Source organism: Gopherus flavomarginatus, chromosome 1 (assembly GCF_025201925.1).
Source record: "Gopherus flavomarginatus isolate rGopFla2 chromosome 1, rGopFla2.mat.asm, whole genome shotgun sequence".
In the NCBI taxonomy this organism is placed as follows: Eukaryota; Metazoa; Chordata; order Testudines; family Testudinidae; genus Gopherus; species Gopherus flavomarginatus.
Genome location: NC_066617.1, coordinates 214,140,209 through 214,161,111, shown reverse-complemented (window position 1 = coordinate 214,161,111; position 20,903 = coordinate 214,140,209). Strand labels below are relative to the sequence as shown.

The window sequence follows — 20,903 nt, the reverse complement described above, 5'->3', positions numbered from 1 at the left end:
AGGTACTCTACAAGGTCAGTCTCCTCTTCCGTCGTTTTATCCCTATATCCGAAAACTGCAGAGTAGCTACATAGGCATCTGCACACACCTTGGAAGAACATTATGCTATCCTGGAGGATTCAGCTCCAGCTACCAAATTTGGTGCCCCACAGCTATATCATCTATATCAAACTCAGCTCTGAAGTCCCAGCCTCTAGTGGTGGGCACTGCTCAGGAATCACCATGGATTACCCATAAAGACACTACTCAAAGACGACATTACTCACCTTGTGCAGTAATGATGGTTCTACGAGATGTGTGTCTCTGGGTACTCCACGACCCATCCTCCTCCCCTCTACTTAGGAGTTCTAGTAGTTGACTAGACTCTGTGATAGAGAAGGAACTGAGGGGTGGGTTCACCTATGCATGCTAACTAGCCCCATGGCAGGTGGGAAGCAGTGCATGTGCTGGCTCAACTGACACTGCTACCAAAGTTCTCTGATCAGCTGCTCAGGGACACAAACACACTGACAGCGTAGCACCCATAGCGGGACACGTTTCAAAGAACTATCATTACTGCATAAGGTGAGTAACTTCATCTCCTGGACATAGGATCAATAGAAACTGTTCCCTTAGAAAAAAAATGCTTAGAACTGTGCTCCCTTTTCTTCATTGCCCAGAAGCGAACAGGGTCAGCCATTCTAGATCTCAAGCAGCTTAACAGATGAAGAAAACGAGATTCCAGGTGGAGACTATAGATTCAGTGGTAACATCTGTCTCAAGGGGACTTCTGTGGACCTGGTAAATGCATATCTCCATATTCCTATATGACATGCACTGTAGTCTACTGAGATTTGCTTAGTCCTTGCCTTGAAGAGTTTTCAGTCTTTTTGTTCTTTTTGTACAGTGCCTAGTACAATTGGTCCTGATATGTGACTGTGATCCATACATGCTACAGTTCTACAGATAACTAAGTTAGTCTTAGTGCATCAGTTGTTGTTGTCTTTTTAGCTGGAAGTTTGCGAAGCTGCTAAATACTTGACCTTTTTTGAGGGCAGATTTCCATCAGTTGAATATCAAGTGATTCAGACTCTGTTGAGGAAAGATGTCCTCAAATCTAGATGTCTGCCAGAGATTAGCTCGTAGGGGTATCTCATTCTGTCTCCTCATTTATGCCATGTTAGATACCAAGGCACCTGAACCATTATGATTGCTGTAGTGCTTATTTAAGACTCTAGTCCTGCAGCACTTACCCATGTATGTAATTTTAAGCATATGAGTCATTCCATTAAACTCATTGGGGCTATTCACAAGTGTTTCCAGGATTGGAACCCAAGTGTCAATCTGTCTGTCAATGTGTATGTTCTATTCCAGGGGTGGCCAACCTGTGGTTCCAGAGCTACATGCGGCTCTTCAGAAGTTAATATGTGGCTCCTTGCATAAGCATCAGTTCCAGGGCTGGAGCTATAGGTGCCAACTTTCAATATGCTTGGGGCAGGGGGCGAGGAATGCTCACTGCTCAACCCCTGGCTCTGCCACATACCCTGCCCCTACTTCATCCCTTTCCCCCAAGGCCCTCGCTCCTTCCTACTCCCTTTCGTGAACCTGCTATGCCCTGGCTCCTCCCCATTCCCCCAGAGCCTCCTGCAGGAGGCATGAGGAAAAATCAGCAGGGCTGCTGGCAGGCATGGGGGAGCTGATGCAGGGCTGCTGATGTATTACTTTGGTTCTTCGGCAATGTATATAGGTAAATTCTGGCCCCTTCTCAGGCGCAGGTTGGCCACCCCTGGACTATTCCAAATCAGTTTGTGGTTTCAGAACCTTTTACGTTTACTTGACTAATTTCCTTAACCATAAGCATGGACAAATTTTAAAGAAGTCTTTTTTCCAGGCTAGCAATGGCCACTCATCTATTTCACTTGGCACTTAAGGTACTTCATTCTGTCTTTTGCCGTTTATTTTACCTGTGCTCTGCAGGCTTTTGGTAATCTCAAGGTCTTCAGTAAAGCAGACATCTAATGTCACCTACACTTTTCTGCAGCTTTCTCTCAGGAATCTGTTTAAAGGAAAACTGGAAAGACTCACTTAGATCTCTTTTGACTCTGCTCCACATAATGCCAGAATGCTTCAAGAGTTATTCTTTTGTCTGACTAGAACAATGGATGTCATCTTCTGAGTCCGAGATTTTGACACCTAGCTCTTGGGTTTGTTGATGTGATTATGGAGCAAGATTCTTGAAGTTTAAGGCCAGAAGGGACCATTAGATGATCTAATTAGGCTTCCTGTATATCACAAGCTGTTAAATTTCACCCAGATACCCTTGTATTGAGCCCACTGACTTGTTTGACTAAAGCATAATTTGTGTTTGGCTAAAACATACCTTCCAAAAAGGCATCCAGTTTTGATCTGAAGCTACCAAGCGATGTCAGCACTTCCCTTGGTCTTTTGTTGCAATGGATGATGATTGTCTACTCTCACTGGTAAATTAAATTTAGAAATTAGGCACTAATTTTTATCTGGTTTCAGCTTCCAGACATTGTTTTGTTATACCTTTCTCCACCAGATTTAAGAATCTGTTCAGTACTCAATATTTTCTCCGTGTGAAGGTGTTTATACACTGTAATGAAGTCAACCCTCGTTCTTCTTTAGATACACTGAAAGACAAAGGGCTCAAGTGTTTATCTTAGGGCATTTTCTCCAATTTTTCAACATCCTTTTTAGAATGTAGACACCAGAACTGGATGCAGTATATCAGTATTAGTTTCATCAATGTTGTATATGTTTCAAGTTGTTGCAGGTCATCAACTAGATCAGAGGTAGGCAACCTATGGCACAGGTGCCAAGTCGGCACGCGAGCTGATTTTCAGTGTCACTCACACTACCCGGGTCCTGGCCACCAGTCTGGAGGGCTCTGCATTTTAATGTAATTTAATTTTAAATGAAGCTTCTTAAACATTTTAAAAGCCTTATTTATTTTACATGCAACAATAGTTTAGTTATATATTATAGACTTACAGAAAGAGACCTTCTAAAAATGTTAAAATGTATTACTGGCATGCGAAACCTTAAATTAGAGTGAATTTATGAAGATTCGGCACACCACTTCTGAAAGGTTGCTGACCCCTGAACTAGATATTGTAGTGACTCGTAATGTATCAATAACTGAGAGACATTTTAGACACTCCTGTGCCTTCTTTTTATGCCTCAAATTCAATTGCAAAATTAGATTAGTAGCCACCAAAGTCACTCTTGGCTCCACAGATCAGAGGTTATTTCTAACGTGCTAGGTCTCTACTTGACAGAACCTCCAGTCTTTAATCCAAGATGCTGACCAAGATTACGGTGGTCAGAGCCACATCTGAATTGTTAGGAGTTAACTTTTTTTTATTTTAGTCATGGCTTGCCACAGAATAACACTTTTTAGAAGTGCTGAGAGTGCTGCTTCAGCTTTGGGCCTTTTCCCTTGCTTGTTCTGACCATGAGTCACAAGCACAGTGAATAATGCAGTTATGACCAGAGGAGCACTCAATAGAGTCTAGGGAACATTTCATAAAACTGTAATCAATGCAAATATAAATGGTTTTTAATTACTGACTGGAGCTGTTGTTCTGGTGAAGTCTAGTTAATTGGTGTCTCAAGAAGTCTCATTGTTCAGTTTGTCTCAGTGTAGACAGACCATTGTCCAAGTGAGAAGGCATGAATACATCCACTGCATTTATTTGGTAGAGTCTTATCTCACAGTGTCTGGAGAATACATTATGGATTTTAAGCCTGTGGGTAGAAATCCTAGCTGATGATGGCTAGTGAAAGTCAACACTGAGTTAGTAACAGGTTGGATAGATTTATTAATTCCTTAGTGTAGGGTACAGAGCTGACTTCATGAAATATGCTGAGGTACAGCTACTGCTTAGGGAAGCTATCACTTGACACTGAAGTCATAGAAGGAAGCAGAAGACCATGTTTTCCGGCTGTTTGAGCTCAGAATTGGGAGTGTGAAACTTGTTTTTTTTGTTTTGTTTTTTGCAACTTGAGGCTTTGCCACCCACTTGGATTTTGGACAAGTCACTTTTCTCTTACTTCACTTCCTCTCTTCAAAATATGAGTACCATTTACTTATAATTCATGACAGAGACGCTGAGGATTGATAGTGTTTGTGAAGTGACTTGAAGATGTATAACACAATATATAAAGGCTAAACATTCATCCAACTGTCATCCAGTCTTGCAACTCACCGTTATAGGAAAATTAATCAAGAAGGTGGTGGATGGGAACTGTTTGAACCAATCCCTAGATGAAGACTAGAACATTTCAGGACTGCCCTGAATGATCTTGAGGCTTGCTCTTTTGTCATGATACAGAAAGAACCACAAACTCTGAGGACTTACTATTGGCAGTTCTTTGCAATGAAGCAAGGTTTGGCCTTTCAGTACTATACAATAAAGTCCTATCTTCTGGATTGAATGACCAACTGTTTCCACCATCTGTTTAATTTTGTATATTAGGCAAGGTGGGTGAGAGAATATCTTTTGGTGATCAACTTCTGTTGGTGAGAGAGGCAAGCTTTTGAGTTACACAGAGCTCTTTCTCAGGTAGATTTGAAAGCTTCTCTCTCTCACATACCTGAAGAAGAGTTCAGTATAGCTCTAAATCTTCTCTCACCAGCAGAAGTTGGTCTAATGAAAGCTATTACCTCGCCTACCTTGTCTTCCTCATATCCTGGGACCAGCACGGTTACAACACTGCATACAACAATGAAAAATATCTAATTTTGTGTAGGTACACACACACACAATTCATTAAAGGGGTGAGAAGCTTTGGGGTCCTTTTTAGCTCATCATTGAGCCTGCATAATCAGATTGCATTACTGACAAACACCATGTTCTACCTCCAGCTTTCTAGGAAAATTCACCTCTTCCTTCAAGATGAGGATGTGGCCACAGTGATGCAGAGATTTGTCATCTCCAGGTTGAATTATTCACTGTCAGAAGCTGACTATGTAAACAATTCAAAGGCTCCAATTTGCACAGAATGCAGTTGCTCTCTCCTCCATAAGACAGGTTGCCATAAGTACAGCACTCCTGTACTTTACTCCCTCCACTGGCTCCTGCTCCTTCTCATGCCAGTTCAGGGCCTTGGTCCTGATTGGGAATGCCACTAAGGGATCATATCCCAGCTATATTAGAGACCATGTCACTCGTTTCTGACCTGCCAAGACAGATAAACTCTTGGACATTGAAAATCTCAAAGCCTAGAAGGAAGCATATCGGAGCTGGAGTTAAGCTGTTGGTGGTTGAGGTGACCCAGCCAGTGAACAAACTTATATAGAAGATGGGTCTAATCAGTAGTGTGACTACGTGTAAGGAATGCTGCAAATCCTTTGATAAATCTTTTCTGCCACAGTCAGGACCGGCTCTAGGCACCAGCAAAGCAAGCACGTGCTAGGGGCAGCATTCCGGTCATGCTTTTTTTTTTGCTTGGGCACTGGCATTCTCGGAGCTTGGGCTGGCAAATTTTTTGCCTGGGGCTGCAAAAAACCTAGAGCCGGCCCTGGCCACAGTCAAATCCTGTTCACCCTATCCCCCTCCTCCCCGCAAAAAGTCGTCAGTAAAATTGGGGGAGGGGGGAGGAAACGTTTGCAGATTTGACACCATCAGCTCAGGATTAAACAAAGACTGAATGGCTAGCCTACTGCAAAAGCAATTTCTCCTCCCTTGGTGTTCACACCTCAACTGCTAGAAGAGGGCCTCATCCTCCCTGATTGAACTAACCTCTTTATCTCCAGACTGCTTATTTATACCTGCCCCTGGAAATTTCCATTACACGCGTCTGACGAAGTGGGTATTCACCCACGAAAGCTTATGCTCCAGTACATCTGTTAGTCCATAAAATGCCATAGGACTCTCTGTTGCTTTTTACACACTCAGATAGTGCTTCCCATAACCAGAGAAAGGGAGAAGAGCCAAAGACTTAATGAAGTTCACAAGGGTACCTCACTTTTACCAGCTATGATCGTGTGATGTGTTCAAGTAGTATAGTGATGAGTACCAGTGCTAAATCTGGAGAGGTTTTTCAGTATGTTGGTATATGAACTTTTACTTAATATTATTAAAATTGTTAACTCTTAATTTTTTCTCCAGGGAATTAACAGTGATGATATTTAATTCTTTACTTTATTGGAGGCTGTTTACTCTTGTTAAGGAACATCGATTATTTTTATTGCATTATTTATGATGATTGGTCACATTCCAAATATACAGATCATTTATTTTAAATACATACCTGGATTTATTCTCTGATAGTTCAGCTCTGTCTTACGTTCTTAACGTCTGTAGAAGATCAAAATACATGCAAGCAGTTGTTTTTCCCTTAAGTCTGTTTATCGTAGAATATCGCTTGGCCATCCTCCTTCCTCACTAGTTATGAATGGGTTTTTCTTATAATTATACATTTTTGATTTAAAAAAAATTAACTATTTGGGCACTTGTCTTTCCTAATGTATGTACTGCATCTGAAGAGGAAAGCAGTGAATATTTTTCTTTTGTCGAGTACTGTGGAGCATTCTTATTTCTCTCACTTGGGACCCAGTAATTGAAGCTGTCTTAGAATTTCATAGGCCTGGTTTTTTTTACTATTCCACTTTAAAGGGGCTTCATCTTATACTAGTTTGCTGCATGAAAAATGACACCTAAATAGGCTGACAGTGTAATCAGGTATTGAGCTCCTATGTATGGATTTACTGAATAGAAACTGTTCAGGAACTGCCATTAATATTAAAACTTTTTTGTTTTGCAGGCCTATGATAACTTAAGTTTGAGTGATCACTTGCTGAGAGCAGTACTAAACCTTCTTAGAAGGGAAGTGTCTGAGCACGGGCGCCATTTGCAACAGTATTTCAACCTGTTTGTGATGTATGCCAACCTAGGTAAGCAGTTCATGAAATGTCCTTAATGGTATTGCTGTAAGGCACTCTGTTTTTCCATATAAGAAACTAATCATGTTGACTCAAGTAATGAGATGACCAGGATCAGTAAAAAATTGCAGGCCAATTGTGGGGGTGGTAATACTTTTAAGAATATTAGGTACTTATGTAGCACTTCCAACTGAATATTTCAAAACATTTCTGAGAATGAGTGTATGAAACTTCACACTACTTTTGTGAAATAATGTCCCATTTTACAGTTGAGTAAAATGAGGCATAGAGAGGCTAAATGGTTTGCCCAAAGACTCACTGAACTGTGCATGATCAGTGTGGTCTGGTAGTCAAAGATTGGGACTATAAACTTCTAATACCAGGTCAGCAGAAGACTTGCTAACCTTGAGTAAGTCAGTTAACCTCTGATTCCTCTGTCCTAAAATGGTGATAGTAATGTTGTTTTTATAAATAGCCCCCTGCCAAATTGCTCCAGGTGCTAAACATCAGATCACAATTTTAAATTACATTAAAAACTTTAGTACATACCGTCAAGAGGTGGGGGAGAGAAGTTAAAGTTTGTACAGTGTTTAGACAGTGTTAAGTGTTTTATATAAAGACGAAGCATTGTGATGAGTCTCACAATATGTTGCTGTGGTCTTGTTATAATGAGGCCATGTCTACATCTAAAATTTTGCAGCGCTGGTTGTTACAGCTGTATTAGTACAGCTGTATAGGGCCAGCGCTGCAGAGTGGCCACACTTACAGCAACCAGCGCTGCAAGTGGTGTTAGATGTGGCCACACTGCAGCGCTGTTGGGCGGCTTCAAGGGGTTTCGGGGAACGCGAGAGCAAACCGGGGAAGGAGACCAGCTTCGCCGCGGTTTGCTCTCGCGTTCCGCGAACCACCCTGCAAACCGCAGGGAAGGAGACCTGCTTGCTTGGGTTCGGGGAACGCGAGAGCAAACTGGGAAAGGAGACCAGCTTCGCCGCGGTTTGCTCTCGCGTTCTGCGAACCACCCTGCAAACCGCAGGGAAGGAGACCTGCTTGCTCGGGTTCGGGGAACGCGAGAGCAAACCGGGAAAGGAGACCAGCTTCGCCGCGGTTTGCTCTCGCGTTCCGCGAACCACCCTGCAAACCGCAGGGAAGGAGACCTGCTTGCTCGGGTTCGGGGAACGCGAGAGCAAACCGCGGCGAAGCTGGTCTCCTTCCCCGGTTTGCTCTCGCGTTCCCGGAACCACCCTGCAAACCACAGGGACGGAGACCTGCTTGCTCGGGGTTCGGGGAACGCGAGAGCAAGCCGGGGAAGGAGACCAGCTTGATTACCAGAGGCTTCCTCAGGTATGCTGGGATACCTGCTTATTCCACGGAGGTCAAGAAAAGCGCTGGTAAGTGTATATACTTGATTACCAGCGCTGGATCACCAGCGCTGGATCCTCTACACCCGAGACAAAACGGGAGTACGGCCAGCGCTGCAAACAGGGAGTTGCAGCGCTGGTGGTGCCCTGCAGATGTGTACACCTCCTAAGTTGCAGCGCTGTAACTCCCTCACCAGCGCTGCAACTTTCTGATGTAGACAAGCCCTCAGATAAGCAGTTATGCTCAGGCAAAAATCAGCTTAGCAAATCAGTTACTTGGAGGGGTTTTCTAACTACATCATGTAATCAATTCAGAGAGCCAAGTTTAAGAATTGGACTTAATCTTCTGTTTCCCAAGACTGCAAGGCTTGTTTATTTTCAAATCTAGCTATTGATTTTTGTGGCAATGTTTGCCTACAGTGGCTTTTTTATTTTTACTGTACTGAATATGTGGTGGCTGTTTACTCATTAAATAATGTAAGTTTAATCATTTTCTAATGACTAACGTTGATGCTGTATGGTGCTATTCATTATTATTCTTGACATGCTGTTTTCTGATTGGCTTGAGTGCTTACCTATTTTGTGCTTCAGTCAGCACAGTTTATCCATTGGTGACATTTTTAGTTGTTTACTGTGATTGATTAAGCTTGTCCACAACTGGATAATTTTTTTCATTTAAAATGTCAGGTTTTTGTGGTCAGCAATCTGAATGACTGATAGTTTTATATGTTATCATGAAGCATAAAGGTACTGTAAGGCATGTTTTTGCTGCAGTAATGATCTACAACTTAGATCACTTTGTATTCTGATTCTCTCCCAGTCTGATACAAGTGGGCTTTACCTTTCTTCCTGCAAAGTATTGGAGACAGTTGAGACTCATGATAAACAGACAACTTGTGGAACTCATTGCCAGGGGATGTTGTGAAGGCCAAAAGTATTTACCAGAAAAACAAAAAATGTTCATGTAGGATATGTCCATCAATGGCTATTAGCCAAGATAGGGATGTAATCCCATGCTCTGGGTGTCCCTGAGCCTCTGACTTCCAGATGCTGGGACTGGACAATTAGAATGGTTCACTTGATAATATCCTATTTTATTCATTCCCTTTGAAGCATGAGGCATGGGCCTCTATTGGAAGACAGGATAGTGTGCTGGATGGATAATTGGTCTGAAGCTGTATGGCCATTCTTATGTTCTTAGCAACTGATCTCTAGTTACGTGAGCACTAATGAGCACCATTGTGGAAATGTTTTGTTCACAATTCTGATGATATATGCAGTTTTCAGCTAAACCCTAGTAAGAATCTAGTCCAACCTCTTCCCCTTGCCCCCATCTCCCTCCCAGAAGGCATGTATAACTGAGAGCATGAATAAGAACCAGCAATGGAAAAATGATTTTCAAATTTTTCAGAATTTTTTTACCAAAAAATCCAACTATATAAGAACAGTAACAATTAAGCTTATAAAAACATATTGTTGTCAATACTATCCATGAGATGTAATTTTTTTTGTTCCTCTGAAGGTGTAGCAGAAAAGACACAACTTCTGAAACTAAGTGTACCTGCAACATTCATGCTTGTGGCTCTGGATGAAGGCCCAGGTCCTCCAATCAAATATCAGTATGCTGAACTGGGAAAATTGTACACTGTAGTGTCACAGCTAATCCGTTGTTGCAATGTGTCATCACGTATGCAGTCTTCTATCAATGGTATAGTGAATTTTCCAAAAAAAATTTTAAATGAATTGAAAACATTGGTTATAAGTTAGTAAATTATTAGTATATGTGGTGTTTCACTATTAAATGTACTTATTGGAGCAATAGTCTTAGAGGGTTTATGATGTTATATTTAGCAGTTTCTTACATTTTGCAATAAAGATTTTCCTGATTCTGCAGTGGCCAAATCCTATGTTGATATACGTATCCCACTAAAACTACAAATCATTCTCCATTAAGCCTATTTAGGCCTTTTAAAAGAATACAGTTAGGAAGGTGTAGAGGACCTCTTAATATCAAACCTGTTCCAATTAGATGTTTTAGTTTTATAAAGACTGGGCTAAATTCTTCTCATTAAAATGAATGAAGTTGAACTGACATACCTGATGAAAATTTAACTAAAACTTAACCCTGCTGAGCCAGTGCTCCAGGAAAAGCCCAAGTTCTTCTTCGAGTGATTGCTCATATCCATTCCAGTTAGGTGTGCGCTCTTGTCGGAAGATTCTTACCCTAGCAACTCCGGTGGGTCGGCAGGTCGCCCCCTGGAGTGGCGCCGCCATGGCGCTGGATATATACCCCTGCCGACTCTTCCGCTCCTCAGTTCCTTCTTACCACCCGTGTCGGTCGTTGGAACAGTGGAGCGCGGCTTAGCTGTCCTCCACTTCCCTAGTTTCTCTCTGTTCATCTAATCTCTAGTTGTGAATAGTTGACTTACTTTTATAGTTTACAGTCGTTAACAGTTAGTTGTTGTACATAGGTTAGTGGTTTGGGCTTGAACCCTTCCCCGCACCCGGTGCTGGGGCTCATGCCCAGTTCACCAGGGTTTAAACCGTGCTCGGCCTGTAAAAAGCCGATGCCCACAAGCGATCCCCACGACTCTTGCTTAAAGTGCCTCGGGGAATCGCATATCTCCGACAAGTGCCGCATTTGCAAGGCCTTTAAGCCGCGGACTGAAAAGGAGAAGGACTTTCGGTTAAAGACTCTCCTTATGGAGGCAGCCCTTAATCCTCCATCCTCGGCACCGAGCGCTGACAGCGCTTCTCCGGCACCAGATCGCGCCGGCCCGCCAAGACACCTCGGCACCAGCTTTCTCCGGTGCAGGGACCTGACCGAAGGCCTTCAATCTCTTCCATGCCTTGGTGCAGACTCGCCTGGATCGTCCGGCACCTACCCATGCCGCAACACCGATGCCTGTGGTACTGTCAACTCCGGTCCTGAGAGGGCCGTCAACTCTGGTCCAGGAGAGCTCCCCAGTGAGACCCGTGGTCGAGCTGACGGTCCCCTCCACGCCGGAGACATTCTCCTCGGCCAGGGACCTTATTGCCATGACTGATTCGGCCCTGCCTCAACCCCCGGCACCGCCGGTGCGGGTTCTCCAGTCCAGAGGCAAACCTGCCGCTATGAGGCCTCCTTTGATGGAGTCAACGAGCCGGCACCAATCCCAATCTAGGTCTCGGCACCATGCCAGGTCTCGCTGCCGGTCCCGATCTCGACGCCGCTCGCAGTCCCAGCACCGCTCACCCAGGCGGCACTGGTCGTATTCGCGGCGCAGATCCACCTCTCGTCCCGGTCGGTACTCTCGGTACCACTCCGGCTCCAGGCACCTCTCCTGGCACCGAGACTCTCGCAGCCGGTCCCATCGTAGACGATCGAGATCCAGGTCGACCTCCCGCCACCGCCCTGGTTGCAGGTCCCGGTCTTGGTCTCGTCACCGATACGATTCCTGGTACCGATCCCCGGCACCGAGGAGGTCTCCAACAACGGGAGCGAGGGAGTCATACCAGCCTCGCTCAGCTCCTCCATGGCCGTCCCGTCAGCCGTCCCTGTCCTCTCAGGCAGACAGCGTATACGCCCCGGACACTGACGTGCCTGCTCCCTTGTTCAGCGAGCCCCAGCCTCAGGAACATGGTCCACAGCAGTGGGGGTTCTGGATACCTTGGGCGTACCATCAAGCCCAAGGCCCTCCCCCAGGTCCTCCGCGTTCGACGGCCTCGGAACACAGGGCACCAGAGGCCACGATTACCCGTCCTCCCCCACCTGCTATGAAGGAAGGAGTGACCCACCCACAGGACTCCGAGCTCCCCAGAGAGACGGACACCTTGCTTCAGACGGAACCCTCTTCAGACCCGCTCGTTCCAGGTCTTTCATCTTCGTCCTCTCCTGACGAGGCAGTAGCTGGAACCTCGTCGACCAGCCCTCCTCCAATTGACCTCAGGGCCCACCAGGACCTCCTCAGGCGTGTTGCGCAGAACATGAATTTACAAGCCGAGGAGGTCCCAGAGGTCCAAGATCCAGTGGTGGACATACTGTCATCTGATGCCCCCACTAGAGTGGCTCTCCCATTTTAAAAACCATACAGGCCAATGCCACTACTATATGGCAGTCTCTGGCCTCTGTTCCGCCCGCTGCACGAGGAGTAGAGCGCAAGTACATGGTGCCCTCAAAGGGCTATGAATACCTACATGTACATCTTCCTCCTTGCTCCCTCGTTGTCCAGTCGGTTAACGAGAAGGAGCGCTGTGGCCAGCAGGCTCCAGCACCTAAATCGAAGGATGCGAGACGTATGGACTTGCTTGGGCGTAAAGTTTACTCTGCGGGAGCTCTCCAGCTCCAGGTGTCCAACCAGCAAGCCCTCCTTAGCCGCTATAGCTACAGTACCTGGGCAGCGGCGGACAAATATAAGGAGCTGCTTCCACAGGATGCACAGCAGGAGTTCTCAGTGATCCTCGATGAGGGGAAAAAGGTCTCGAGAACTTCCCTCTAAGCTTCCCTGGATGCCGCGGACTCAGCCACCCGGACTCTGGCCTCTGGCATGACTATGCGCCGTATCTCGTGGCTGCAGGTCTCTGGCCTCCCCCCGGAGCTTCAGCACACGATTCAGGACCTTCCATTCGAGGGTCAAGGGCTATTTTCGGACAAAACTGACCCTAGGCTGCAAAGCCTAAAAGACAACAGGGTCATTATGCGTTTGTTAGGGATGCACACGCCCGTAACTCAGTGCAGGCCCTTCCGACCCCAACAGCACCGCCCTTACCCTCAACCCCAGCAGAGACAGGACTTTGCCAGACGCCGAGGCAGAAACGGCCGCCGGAGACAACCAGGCAACCAAGGGGGCCAGAACCAAAGCTCCTCCAAGCTTCCCCCGGCCAAAACCTTCCTTTTGAAGGTGTGCCCGAGGGCGTTGTACCAGTTTCTTTAAAGGATCCGTCCCTGCCCTTTTCCAACCGCCTTTCCTTCTTCCTCCCTGCGTGATCCCAGATAACGTCAGATCATTGGGTCCTACGCACATTGGAACTTGGATACCATCTGCAATTTATTTCAAACCCCCCCTTCCACCCTCCTCCCTTGTCCCTCTTCAGGGACCCCTCTCACAAGCAACTCCTCCTACAGGAGGTGCAAGCGCTCCTCGCCAAAGGAGCCATAGGGGAGGTACCAGAGCACGAACAGGGCAAGGGGTTTTATTTCCGCTACTTCCTGATCCCCAAGGCGAAGGGAGGTCTCAGACCAATCCTCGATCTGCGGGAACTCAACAGATACATGGTAAAGTTGAAGTTCCGTACGGTATCCCTGGGGACCATTATCCCATTCCTGGAGACTGGTATGCTGCCCTCGACATGCAAGATGCCTACTTCCACATAGCCATCTTTCCACCTCACAGGAGGTTCCTCCAGTTCGTGGTCAACCGGCAGCATTTTCAGTTCGCGGTCCTCCCGTTCGGCCTCTCTACATTCACCAAATGTATGGCTGTAGTCGCCGTCGCAGTCGGATACATGTCTTTCCGTATCTAGACAACTGGCTTATCCGCGGGACCTCCGAGACGCGAGTTCTCAGTCACGTCCTCATTGTCAAGAACCTTTTCCTACATCTAGGTCTAATGATCAATGTGGAAAAATCGACTCTAATCCCCACTCAGAGGATAGAGTTTATCGGGGCCACCTTGGACTCAACTCTTGCCAAAGCCTGCCTACCACTGTCGTGGTTCCAGGCTCTCATGGCCATCATCTGGAGGCTGCAAGCGGCGCCGCTAACTTCAGTACGCACTTGCCTCGCTCTCTTGGGCCACATGGCGGCCTGCACGTTCGTAACGAACTACGCAAGACTGCGCCTACGGCCCCTCCAATCCTGGCTCAACACGCAATACCATCCAGCCAGGGATCCTATGGACATGGTCATCACCATTCCCTTGACCGTGCTGGGCTCCTTCCAGTGGTGGCTGGATCCCTCCATGGTGTTTGCGGGGCTCCCGTTCCACCCGCCCCAGCCCTCGGCGTCCCTGGCAACGGATGCATCGTCCCTCGGTTGGGGGGCTCACCTCAGGCACCTACGCACCCAAGGCCGTTGGTCACCTCACGAACTGGATCTCCACATCAACGTCCGAGAGCTGAGAGCGATCCGCCTCGCTTGTCAGACGTTCTGACAACACTTTCAGGGCCGTGTGTGTCGGTATTCACGGACAACACAACAGCCATGTACTATATAAACAAACAGGGCAGCACGAGATCTTCACCCCTGTGCCAGGAAACCTTACAACTATGGGACTTCTGCATAGCCCATTCTATACACCTCATCAAGTCCTTTCTCCCAGGAGTTCGGAGCACGCTGGCGGATCGCCTCAGCAGATCCTTCCTGTCCCACAAATGGTCGCTTCGCCCGGATGTTGCCTTTTCACTCTTCCGGAAGTGAGGGTTTCCCCGGATAGACCTCTTTGCATCCCGAGGGAACAGGAAATGCCAGACGTTCTGTTCCTTTCAAGGCCTCTCACCGGGTTCAGTGGCGGACGCCTTCCTTGTGCTGTAGACGATGCACCTGCTCTATGCCTTTCCACTGTTTCCACTCGTCCACAGGGTCCTACTGAAAGCACGCAGGGACAAAGCCCACTTGATCATGATAGCTCCAGCGTGGCCTCGGCAGCACTGATACACCATGCTGCTAGACCTGTCCGTAGCCCACACTGTTCCCCTGCCTCTTCACCTGGACCTGATTACCCGGGACCATGGCAAGCTCCGTCACCTGGACCTTCAGTCGCTCCATCTCACGGCGTGGCTCCTGCGTGGCTGACTCACTCTGAGCTGCATTGCTCCACCCCGGTGCAGCAGGTACTCCTAGGTAGCAGAAAGCCTTCCACTAGAGCTACATATTTGGCCAAGTGGAAGCTCTTTGCTTGCTGGTGTGTGAAGCGGAACTTCCTTCCCGCCGAGCTATCCATATCTAACATCTTGGATTACCTCTGGTCCCTCAAACAACAGGGCTTAGCGGTATCATCTCTAAGGGTTCACTTGGCGGCCATCTCTACATTCTACCCAGGAGAGGATGGCCGCTCGGTGTTTTCCCATCCGATGGTGTCTAGGTTCCTTAAGGGCCTAGAGCGCCTCTACCCTCAGGTACGCCGCCCTACCCCAACATGGGATCTTAACCTGGTTCTTGCCAGACTCATGTCCCCTCCGTTTGAACTGTTAGCAACGTGCTCCCTTCTCTACCTCTCCAGGAAAACCGCTTTCCTGGTGGCCATCACGTCTGCGAGAAGAGTTTCGGAACTTCGGGCCCTCACGGTGGACCCCCTGTATACGGTGTTCCACAGGGACAAGGTTCAGATGCAGCCACATCCGGCCTTTCTCCCCAAGGTGGTATCGGCCTTCCACATTAACCAGGAGATCTTCCTCCCTGTTTTCTTCCCCAAACCACATGCGTCTTGCAGGGTGCAGCAGCTACACTCCCTAGACGTTCGTAGAGTGCTTGCGTTTTATATAGAACAAACTAAGCCATTCCGCAGAACCCCCCAACTATTTGTCACTGTGGCTGAGCGGATTAAAGGGCTTCCTGTCTCCTCGCAGCGGATTTCCTCCTGGGTAACATCGCGCATCCGCTCCTATTACGACTTGGCTCACGTCCCATCGGGCCACGTGACTGCGCACTCCACCAGGGCTCAGGCATCATCAGCTGCTTTCCTCGCTCACGTGCCCATTCATGAAATCTGCCGTGCAGCGACCTGGTCCTCGGTCCACACTTTCGCCTCCCACTATGCCCTGGTTCAGCAGTCTAGGGATGACGCAGCCTTCAGCTCCACCGTATTGCACTCTGCGACATCTCACTCCGACCCCACCGCCTAGGTAAGGCTTGGGAATCACCCAACTGGAATGGATATGAGCAATCACTCGAAGAAGAAAAGATGGTTACTCACCTTTGTAACTGTTGTTCTTCGAGATGTGTTGCTCATATCCATTCCACACCCGCCCTCCTTCCCCAACTGTCGGAGTAGCTGGCAAGAAGGAACTGAGGAGCGGACAGGTCGGCAGGGGTATATATCCAGCGCCATGGTGGCGCCACTCCAGGGGGCGACCTGTCAACCCACCGGAGTTGCTAGGGTAAAAATCTTCCGAGGAGCTTGCACGCGCGGTGCGCACACCTAACTGGAATGGATATGAACAACACATCTCGAAGAACAACAGTTACAAAGGCGAGTAACCGTCTTATCCTGCAGCTTGGGGCACTGGCCAGCAGGAGGAGAGCCAAGCCCTGCATGTGCTAAAGCCTCGCACGGAGCTGGCACGGGGAAGCCTCTGCACCTCTCAGCTAAGCTCTGGAGTGGTGGGAGGGAAGTGATTTCCATCCTGTTCCCACGCCAAACCTGCCCGCTCCACAGCATCACCCTTAGCAGGGGCTTAGCACCCTCTTCATTCCCTTCCTCTCCACGTCCTGGGTCCTGCCCCATGGAGTGTGGGGCAGCTCCGTCCCCTAGGCACCCTACCCTGGTGAGTCACCTCTCTAGCCAGGTTCCATGAAGCCCCTGCAGTCAGGTTCCGTGGGCCCTGATGCACAATTCATCCTTGGGGCTTAACCCTTTCCTGCCCACGCTGTAGCCAGGGGACAGGTTGCAGCTGTTAGCTGCCTTTTACACTCTACAGGCAGGGACGGGACAAGCTGCTTCCAGCAGTGGTGGGGGGTAAGAGATGAGCTCTGCAAATACTCTGGCCAAGTCACACACCTGTGGCTGGAAGCAGCTCCTGTCCCTTCCCTCTCACACAGTGCCGAAAGGCGGCTGCTGGCCACATTCTGGTGTAAATCCTGGCAGAAATCAGGGAGGGGGCATGTGACCCTGCATGCCCACCTCTCCCCCTCCCCCACCCCAAGTTTCCTTGGGAAGGTGCAGTGCCAGGTACTGAGAGAGGCAGGTTCGTCCTGGGAGCCCAGCCAGGCATGGAGGGCAGAGTGTGCTGGGCAGGGTGGGTCAGTCACACACACACACACACACACACACACACACACACTCTCTCTCTCTCTCTCTCTCTCTCTCTCTCTCTCTCTCTCTCTCTCTCTCTCTCTCTCTCTCTCTCTCTCTCTCTCTCTCTCTCTCTCTCTCTCTCTCTCTCTCTCTCTCTCTCTCTCTCTCTCTCTCTCTCTCACACACACACACACACACACACACACACACACACACACACACACGACGTGTACAGGTGTGTGTGTGTGAGAGACCTCTCCCCATGTGAATCCTAAATCCTTAAAGATAAGAACGTATTATGCAGGATTTCTTTTTAACAGGGGCTCAGTCAACTTGATGTTAATTTGAATGTGCACTGCATAGCTCTGATTGCCATTGAACTCGCTTGAATACGAGTAATTTTACCAGATGTCCCTTACTCAGCATAGGGAAATATGGTCACCCTAAGTATAATCCAACTACAACTAAAATCAAAACACCAGGAGCAAAGAAACATTTTTCTCTGTACAAAACAAGTCCACAGAACTAAATCCCCTAACCTCAGTTCCTGCACCGCCTCTTATCTTCCTCACCAATGACCACCTCCCTTCAGAAAAATCTGTATGCATCTGAACCACCGCATACATCCTTATCTCAATTGTCATTTGGATTTTACAGCATGCTCTAAAATTAAACAGATTTGGGTTTATTTTAGACAAGTGGGGCAATGAGTATATTCCAAAGTTGAAGGGCCCTCACTGAGGATACTCTGCAAACAAGTCATTCCCTTATATACCAGAGAAGCTCCAATGCTTTCAGTGACCTCAACTGTGGTAATGCCCCACAAAACAAGTAGTAGTTCACTCGGGTCACACAACTCCCCTGCCTCAGTGTTAGAGAATCTAGCTCTTTATACCAGAGAACTTTTCACAGAGGGGATAGTTTATTATAAGTTCAGTATCTTATTTTAAGTCTTTCCATTGACTATACCATGTGTCTTTCATTTGTTAGTCCCAGAGTTTAAATATGTATTTGTTCTATATTAAAAAGTACTTAAGTACTGTTTTATCAGTATTAATTTTGTTCCAGGTAATCCCCCGCTTTCAAACCCTTATGGTGATCCTAATTTATCGCAACCTATAATGGCACTTCAGCAGAATGTGGCAGACATTTTGTTTGTACGAACTAGCTATGTGAAGAAAATTATTGAAGACTGCAGCAACTCAGAAGAGACCATCAAATTGCTTCGTTTCTGTTGTTGGGAAAATCCTCAGTTCTCTTCCACCGTCCTAAGTGAACTTCTCTGGCAGGTAAAATAAAATAAAAATCAGGGAAGCAGATGGGATAAGTTTGGGCATATGTAAGTGTAAAAATGTGCCATATAGGGAGAGGTGATATCCATGTGAGAAACTATATTGATATGTGATAAATAAACTTCTCTTTGTATACCTTCTGCTAGGATTTTCTCTTAGGGTTTAATATTGAAGTACTGTAGAATTTCTCCAGATCCTAAGAATTAGGAGCCCCAAGGGCAATTATAAGAGGATATAGCACAACCAGATCAAACTAGCTTTTGTGTGTCACCATCCACAAACTGACTAGTTCCCTCCTAGCCACAGTCAGCGAAGGAGCTGCAGTTTCATTGATTCGTGTCTTCAAGTATCCTTTTTTTGTCTCCAGTCAGTATGTTGCAAAACTTCAGTGTATCTGCTAGGTCTTCTGCTCAGAAGGTTACATTTTCCCACCCCAGCAGAAGTTTTGTTTTACTTTTGGATGTCCCTTATTTTAAGTTGGACTAGTTTTATTCCCTGTAACATTTATGTTCATATAAGTTGGAGTCTCCAGTGGTATCTTAAAAAATAACATTGACATTAATATTACTGCTTTTTGCAGCTATTTGCAGTTTACTTTTTCTTTTGAGATAACCTTTATGTGGCTTATTCTCCAGAAACAAGAATTGTAATAAAGTATTTTCTTGTTGTTCTGCTTCTCTAAAGCTATATTTTCCACACAGGATTTTCATTCACTCATTTTCCTCCCCTCAGAGTTTGGGGGTGTCATTTTTTGAGGGTTTTTTCCCTTAGTTTCATTTTTAGTCAGTTTCTTTCCTTTTTAAATCTCACTGCTGGTCTTGTCTTCTCAGAACATTCACGTGCACATACAACTGAGGTGACTGGCGGGAATGCTGAAATGTCACTATTTCTATCTTGTGATAGAGGGGAGGTTATGTGCAACATATTGTAAGGGTCCTGGTTCATGTTCTATGCAGTGCTTGCTATCACCACCCCAAGGAATCAAAATTCCCAAGGGCTGAGGGAATTTTGCCAAACTCAGCCTAGGGAAGCGAAGGCCCCAATGTGACAATAGTGTCTGAGAGAGATCACCAGAGAAGCAGAGTTGAGTATTCAGAACATGGATATTGCAACCATTTCAGACTCATGCCCCAGTTACCTTTATTACAACATCTTGTATTAAGAAACCTTTTTTTCTGAGACATAATTTTCACTTCATTTTCACTTCTTTTAAGGTTGCATATTCATACACCTATGAACTTCGACCTTATTTGGATCTGCTTTTGCAAATTCTATTAATTGAGGACTCTTGGCAGACCCACAGGTTAGTATTCTTTTTTTCCATTTTAAAGTAGAAATCTATCTTTTCATAATTTGGGACTCCCCTGTTGAACAGTTTTTCTTCCCAACTAAATAGTTCTGCTGATTAAGAGAAATGGACTTAAAAAATCTGAAAAGACTTAAACTCTACTAATCAAAACACAATAACAAAACTTATATTCAGCTTACTTCATTTTTAGCCCTACTTTTAAAATTAGGTAACTTGTGTATTTAAAACTTGAGCTTAGAATTTCACTTTTTTCACAACTGGCAGAAAGCTGTTTAGCCACTTAACACCAATTGAATGCATCCCTCTGAAAGCGGAACCTTTACTAATATTCCAGTTAAGCAGCAGTCATTGGTACTCAGTGTCATTAGGCTAGACTGCTTCTTTGGAAATATTCTAGTAAAGTGGCTGTTCCATTTAAGAAGAGTATATACTGTGGTAATAGTGGTGTTATTGGTCATGGCACATTCCTATGTGGATAGGACTATTACCTTTGACACGTATGAAGTTGGGAGAGTTGCAGTTTTCAAAGACAGTAAACATTCTACATTAGTTCACATTTTAATAGACTGTTGTCTCTTTTGAGAGTGTCAGGTGTTCATACCTGTTTGAAACACAATTCTCACCAATTGAGAGAATAAGTACTTTTTTAAATGACCATTAAAATGCTCCATTATTTTTCTTTGCAACTTTATAAATATTGACTTTTTTTTTCTGGTAGCCTCAATCAAAAGCACTGTACAAACCTAAAAGAAGGGACTGTCTATGCCTCAGAGAGCTTTTGGTCTGAAACAAAACACACATACACAGTTTCATGGAAGAGGTGTACAACTTGCAATAAATGTGGTCTAGGTGGTAGCTGGCCATGTTTTGAAATACAGCAACTGCTTGATAGCTTGTGTGTGGAAATATATTAGTAGTTAGATTTTAGTAAATCATTTGAAACAATGTTACAATGAAAACTGACTGCAGTGGTGAAAATATGTGAGGGGACCCTTAAGTCATTCCCTTTAGAGTTGGATTGGGCTTTTTAGTTCAGCTGCTACCTGGACATATCCCTGAAGACCTTCTCTGAGAAGACAGTGGTGTAGCTTGCTGTTTTAAATTTATTTATTTATAAGTCTT

General features: G+C 46.1%; 1 protein-coding gene across 3 annotated transcripts in view; it reads left to right on the top strand.

The window, feature by feature from the left end:
- Nucleotides 1-20,903, top strand: part of USP9X (ubiquitin specific peptidase 9 X-linked) — a 221,787-nt gene that overhangs the window by 188,382 nt on the left and 12,502 nt on the right. For all 3 annotated transcript variants that reach the window (XM_050936447.1, XM_050936446.1, XM_050936445.1), the window contains 4 exons: nucleotides 6,772-6,901; nucleotides 9,770-9,955; nucleotides 18,249-18,469; nucleotides 19,687-19,775. In XM_050936447.1, coding sequence (XP_050792404.1) covers nucleotides 6,772-6,901; nucleotides 9,770-9,955; nucleotides 18,249-18,469; nucleotides 19,687-19,775 — 626 coding nt within the window. The remainder of the gene's footprint in view (nucleotides 1-6,771; nucleotides 6,902-9,769; nucleotides 9,956-18,248; nucleotides 18,470-19,686; nucleotides 19,776-20,903) is intronic.